At 41.6% G+C, this 6,786-nt stretch overlaps 1 protein-coding gene across 1 annotated transcript; it reads left to right on the top strand.

The window, feature by feature from the left end:
* Nucleotides 1-774: 774 nt before the first annotated feature.
* Nucleotides 775-1,887, top strand: LOC311144603 (neuropeptide Y receptor type 1-like; the record flags this gene model as incomplete). Its single annotated transcript, XM_084180640.1, has 1 exon — nt 775-1,887. The coding sequence occupies one exon, from the start codon at nt 775-777 to the stop codon at nt 1,885-1,887; it is 1,113 nt and encodes a 370-aa protein (XP_084036766.1).
* Nucleotides 1,888-6,786: the final 4,899 nt, after the last annotated feature.

Below are 6,786 nucleotides of genomic sequence, written 5' to 3' on the forward strand. Positions count from 1 at the left end.
GCTTGCTTGATAATATGCTGTTAATGCATCCTTAGTTATAATTGCTAGTACTGAAGTAGACAGAGAGATACTGTACATCTGCATGTTTTTCAGTCACCGCCTCTTGAACCTCTCACATCATTCATTCTCCTCTGTTTTGCAATAGTCTACTCTAATAAATAAAAATGTTGTGCTTAGACAAGCACCTCAAGATCCAAAACAAACATGAATGAATACTGCAACGATAGCCAAGGCTAAGTTTTGTTTTGACCAATTTCAAATGTATAGACGTATCTACTCACTTACTATCTCATATTTCAATTTATTTCAGAGTATATTGTGTATGCACCAAAGTGGAACCCATTGAACCTGATGTTATAGAAAGCAAAGATTATATTACTTTTTAAGATTGTTTTACATTTGTACTTTTTTTTAAAACACTCTTCCTAAAGTGGATCCTAAAGTAGAGTATTTTCCTGCAGTTTTCAGAACAGGAGTTAACATGGTTGCAAAGACAAGTACTTTATTTATCCTAGGGTTATTAAATAACTGGATTCACATTTGGGAAATCAGCTCAGTGAAGGATTTAATCTTTTAATTGTTTTTTCTCTTTCAGACAGCAAAAAGACTGCAATCAATGTTCCAGCCACTAATAAGAGTACCGGTATGATTAAAACCCCAGAAAACTCAAAGATACAATAAAGACACATCAGATTATATATTGAAGCGGAAGGGAAACAACATACTAATATATTTGGATCCCAGTCTACAAAATACGTTCTGACTTCTTCTAGCATGGAGGTGTCCCATGTGAACAATAGTAGTCATCACGCCTGGTGGAAAGAGATGCCATGGGGGGACACAGACGAGTGCCCCACCTCCCTGAGTGGCACCACCTTCCTGATAGTTGCCTACAGCGCACTGATCGCAGTGGGCCTTATCGGTAACACCTGCCTGGTGTTTGTCATCACACGGCAGAAGGAGATGCGGAACGTCACCAATATCTTCATCGCCAACCTGTCCATCTCTGACATCCTCATGTGCATCGTGTGCCTGCCTGTCACCATCATCTACACCCTGATGGACCGCTGGATCCTGGGGGAGGCACTCTGTAAGGTCACACCTTTTGTCCAGTGTATTTCTGTCACGGTTTCCATCTTCACCCTTGTCCTCATAGCCATGGAGCGCCACCAACTCATCATCCACCCCACTGGATGGAAGCCCATGGTGCGCCACTCCTACCTGGCTGTGGCCATCACCTGGTTGGTGGCCTGCTTCATCTCTCTTCCTTTCCTCTCCTTCAACGTCCTCGACAACAGTCCTTTCCAGAACATGAGCCTCCCCTTCAATCTCTTCACTGACCACTTCATCTGTATGGAGCGGTGGCCCTCAGAGCACAACCGACTGGCCTACACCACCTCCCTGCTGCTCTTCCAGTACTGCCTTCCCCTCATCCTCATCCTGGTCTGCTACCTGCGCATCTTCCTGCGTCTCCGACAGAGAAAATACATGGTGGACCGAGCCAGGGACAACTGTCAGAAGAAGGCCAAGGGGTCAAAGAGGATCAATGCCATGTTGGCCTCCATCGTGGCATTGTTTGCCCTCTGCTGGCTCCCGCTCAACATCTTCAATACCTTGTTTGACTGGAACCACCAGGCCATCCCATCCTGCCAGCATGACATCATCTTCTCTGCCTGCCACCTCACAGCCATGGCCTCCACCTGTGTCAACCCCATCATCTATGGCTTTCTCAACAGTAACTTCCAGAAAGAGCTAAAATCTACCCTATACCGCTGCCGCTGCTGGGGGTCACCAGAGAGTTATGAGAGCTTCCCTCTTTCTATTGTCAGCACAGAGGTCACTAAGGGGTCGACCTTGAGCAAAGGATCAATCAGCATGAATGTATAGTCCCGACCCATTCAGAAAAGGAGAGAGAAAGTATAGAACTTCAATCCCCATTGTCTTAACCATCCATTGAAGATTGTCTTGCTGAGCTTTATTCTTGAGCAAGGGTTGACATTTTTAAAAACATTTTAATCATTTAGCAGACGCTCTTATCCAGAGCGACTTACAGTTAGTGAGTGCATCCCGTGGGAAACGAACCCACAACCCTGGCGTTGCAAGCGCCATGCTCTACCAACTGAGCTACAGGGGACTCATGGCTGGAGTTGTTCAAATTAGTCACAGGGGATTGTTTTGTGTCTTAACAATCAATGGTTGACCTCTTCTGTGGGCATGGAGAGAAACAGAAAAGTAAGAGAACACTGTGCCCTAAGATACATTTTACAGTGTCCTCAATTAGCTACAGTGCCTTCAGAAAGTATTCACACCCCTTGACTTTTTCCACATTTTGTTGTGTTACAGCCTGAATTTAAAATTGATTACATTTTGACTTTTTTTGTCACAATACTCCATAATGTGGAAGTGAAATGATGTGTTGCGTAATTTTACAAATTAATTAAAAATGAAAAGCTGAAATGTCTTGAGTCAATAACTATTCAACCTCTTTGTTATGGCAATCCTAAATATGAGTAAAAATATGAGTAAAAATTAGCTTAACAAGTCATATAAAAACTGGAATGGACTCTGTGTGCAATAATAGTGTTTAACATGTTTTTTTTAATGACTTCGAAGATACAGGCCTCCTTCCTAACTCAGTTGCCAGAGAGGAAGAAAACCCCTCAGGTATTTCACCATGAGTCCAATTGTGACTTTAAAACAGTTACAGAGTTTAATGGCTGTGATAGGAGAAAACTGAGGATGGATCAACAACATTGTAGTTACTCCACAATACTGACCTAATTGACAGAGTGAAAAGAAGGAAGCCTGTACAGAATAAAAATATTCCAAAACATGCATCCTAAATCTGCTTGAAAATGTATGGCAAGACCTGCAAATGGTTGTCTAGCAATGATCATCAACCAATTTGACAGAGCTTGAAGAATTTTGAAAAGAATAATGGGCAAATGTTGCACAATCCAGGTGTGGAAAGCTCTTAGACTTATCCAGAAAGACTCACAGCTGTAATCACTGCCAACGGTGCTTCTACAAAGTATTGACTCAGGGGTGTGAATACATATGTAAATCAGATATTTCTGTATTTCATTTTCAATAAAATGTACTTTGTCATTATGGGTGAGAATTCTTTATTTTAATCCATTTTGAATTCAGGCTGTAACACAACAACATGTGGAATAAGTCAAGGGGTATGAATACTTTCTGAAGGCACTGTATGTGTTTCTACAATTTAGAGCATGTGTGAAACTCATCCCATGGAGGGCTGAGTGTCTGCAGGTTTTCGCTCCTCCTTTGTACTTGATTAATTGTAGTCATGAATTAGTAAGGAACTCCCGTCACCTGGTTGTCTAGGGCTTAATTGAAAGGAAAAAACAAAAACCAGCAGACACTAGGCCCACCATGGAATGAGTTTGACACCCCTGCCTTAGAGGAAGTCGATGAGTTTATGACGATGCAAAGGTCTTCTTCAGTGCAAGCACTGTGGAGTAAAATATGTGGATTTACACCAACATAATATCTTAATATATTATTTGGGTCTTTATAGAGCCGTGGTATTTAAAGTTGGGGTGGGGTCGCGGGGGATTTCTTTTTTATCAAAAAATTAAGAGTACAGATTATTGTATGGAACTTTTTTTAGAAATACAATTTTATTTGTTGTCTAAAGTTTGATAAGAGAGAGGAAAATGTAATGAATTGAAGGTGATTTGTTGATGCAAAAATCTAAATTTACAGATTTTAAGGTTTGGGGTGGGGTGGGGTTGGGTGGGCAGACATGTTGGCCAAAAATGTTTTGCCTCGCTAAAAACATTTGAATACCTCTGCTATAGTGTAACCAGATGTGTTGTAGTAGTTAAAACCTGCATTGCAGCACATTATCATTTAATGAATTCTAGGGGTCCACTCACAAAGCCATCCCACTGGGTACAGACGTCAGTTCAACATCTAGTTTAGACTTACATTTGGTTGAGTTGTCAACTAATGTGAATTCAACGTGAAATCAACAAAACATTTCTCCATGTCATTGGATTTAGGTTAAAAGTTGGTTGAAAAATAGACTAACTGCTCTTACGTTGATGACAACGTTGATTCAACCAGTTTGTGCCCAGTGGGATGTTTGAATAATGTGTAATTGCTTTCTCACATTTTACTCCTGAAAAATTAAGGATAGCTCCTGCTGTTTTTACAGAATTTGCTTTTATTATTCAGCTCACACTATCCTTCCAACCCTCCTTGTGTAATTCCTTCCCTCGTTCCGATACTCATGGAATATGCATGTTAAGGGATGCCAAGTGCCAACCACTTCCAATGGTTAATTTGTGATATTGATGAGAGTTTAAAGGGATAGTTCTCCAAAAGCATTTGTTAATGATTTCCTTCATAGATATGAATCGGCAAATTACTTGGCTAAGATCACATCGTGTCAATAAAGTCCTCAGAATTGGTTTGTAAACAGACCAATATGACAGAACATAGTTATAGAACTTGTACAAGGACAGACTTTGACAAGGACTGACATTGAGAATAACTGATTTAAAGCACAGTACCTGTCACAGACATTTTGTATTCTACCCACCAAGGTTAACTGCTAAATATATTACTGTCTAAGCAGCTGACTTTGATAATAAAATGTGCTCTCCAACAACCATATATCAAGGGCCATATAACAAAAGAAAGGGAGCAGTAAATTAATACACTCTGTACTTTATGAATGCAGCACATGGAACAATATCCTACTGTATATCCTTGCTCTCTCACTGAGGTCCACTGGGTCTTTGTATGCACAGACCTAGTGCCATGTTTAGATGCATTGTCTGTATTGTACTTTATATGTCTCTTGCATTGCCATGTGGGAAAATTGGTTTATAATATTAATGGGAATCAATCATTCACCATTTCCATCCGTTCCCCCTCTAATCTACTCTCGTAAACAGATTTTCAGCCATTACCCTTGGGCAGTTGCAAGAATGATTATTCAATATGATCAAACTGGAACCCATTCATGAATGTGTGCAATATTTAGTAGTTACTAGTTTTGCAGGGTAAAATAAAGTCCAGTATGCCATATACAGTAAGTAGTGCAAATATCAGGTCATATGTTGTCTAAACATTTGTAAGATGGCTGCGTTTCTGTTTTCCTATTATGAAAAAATGTCAATTTTAAATATATGGCTCTTAGCCTCTGCATAATGTTATCCTATGTCCAAAGAACGTTCTCTGTTTACCACGTAGTTAGCAATGAGCTTTTAGTAGCCAGATGAAGTGTTCTACATCCGTATTCCTTTCTAAAGCGATAATCTTTTACAATGAAAAAGTTACAATGCCAATAGATGTTATAGTAGCTATACAAAAGATTTTGTTTAAAAAAATTAAATAAAAAAGTTGAATTGTATTGCATTTCATGAGTTTTCTATTCTCCGGGTAGATATAACAAAGTAATAAAAAATGTATATCAGCATTCTCTCCTTTTTCCAAGGTATTTCATCATGATTGAGAGTGTGAATAATTTACAAAATACAGCTCCTTTACAAAATACAGGTTTTACAGCAGTTTAGTAAATGATATCCACATCCCAGAGAGAAAGTGTTTGTGCTTAAACGTCCCACATAAAAAATACTTCAGTTTACATTTACATTTAAGTCATTTAGCAGACGCTGTTATCCAGAGCGACTTACAAATTGGTGGATTCAATTTAGGATAGCCAGTGGGACAACCACATCTTGATGACAGTAAGTACACTTCTTCAAACAAGCAGCTGTGAGCAAAGTCAGTGCAATCAGGGACAACTACATCTCGATCACAATAAGTACATTTCTTTAAACAAGTCAGTGCTAGCAGGTGAAATAAGTCAGGTGTTAGTTTAGACAAAAGACAGTGGTAGTAAAGGGGGAGTAGAAGGATTACTATTATACTATTCCAGGTATTCCTTAAAGAGGTAGGGTTTCCGGAAGGTGGTCAGTGACTCCGCTGTCCTGGTGTCGTGGGGGAGCTTGTTCCACCATTGGGGTGCCAGAGCAGCGAATAGCTTTGACTGGGCTGAGCGGGAACTGTGCTTCCGCAGAGGTATGGGGGCCAGCAGGCCAGAGGTGGATGAACACAATGCCCTCGTTTGGGTGTAGGGACTAATCAGAGCCTGAAGGTACGGAGGTGCCGTTCCCCTCACAGCTCCGTAGGCAAGCACCATGGTCTTGTAGCAGATGCGAGCTTCAACTGGAAGCCAGTGGAGTGTGCGGAGGAGCGGGGTGACGTGAGAGAACTTGGGAAGGTTGAACACCAGACGGGCTGCGTCATTCTGGATGAGTTGTAGGGGTTTAATGGCACAGGCAGGGAGCCCAGCCAACAGCGAGTTGCAGTAATCCAGACGGGAGATGACAAGTGCCTGGATTAGGACCTGTGCCGCTTCCTGTGTAAGGCAGGTTCGTACTCTCCGAATGTTGTAGAGCATGAACCTACAGGATTGGGTCACCGCCTTGATGTTAGCGGAGAACGACAGGGTGTTGTCCAGGGTCACGCCAAGGAGCTTCACACTCTGGGAGGAGGACACAACGGAGTTGTCAACCGTGATGGCGAGATCATGGAACGGGCAGTCCTTCCCCGGGAGGAAGAGCAGCTCCGTCTTGCCGAGGTTCAGCTTGAGGTGGTGATCCGTCATCCACACTGATATGTCTGCCAGACATGCAGAGATGCGATTCGCCACCTGGTTATCAGAAGGGGGAAAGGAGAAGATTAGTTGTGTGTCGTCTGCGTAGCAATGATAGGAGAGGCCATGTGAGGATATGACAGAGCCAAGTG

The sequence above is a fragment of the Coregonus lavaretus genome (assembly GCF_964263955.1).
Source record: "Coregonus lavaretus genome assembly, chromosome: 17".
Classification (NCBI taxonomy): domain Eukaryota; kingdom Metazoa; phylum Chordata; class Actinopteri; order Salmoniformes; family Salmonidae; genus Coregonus; species Coregonus lavaretus.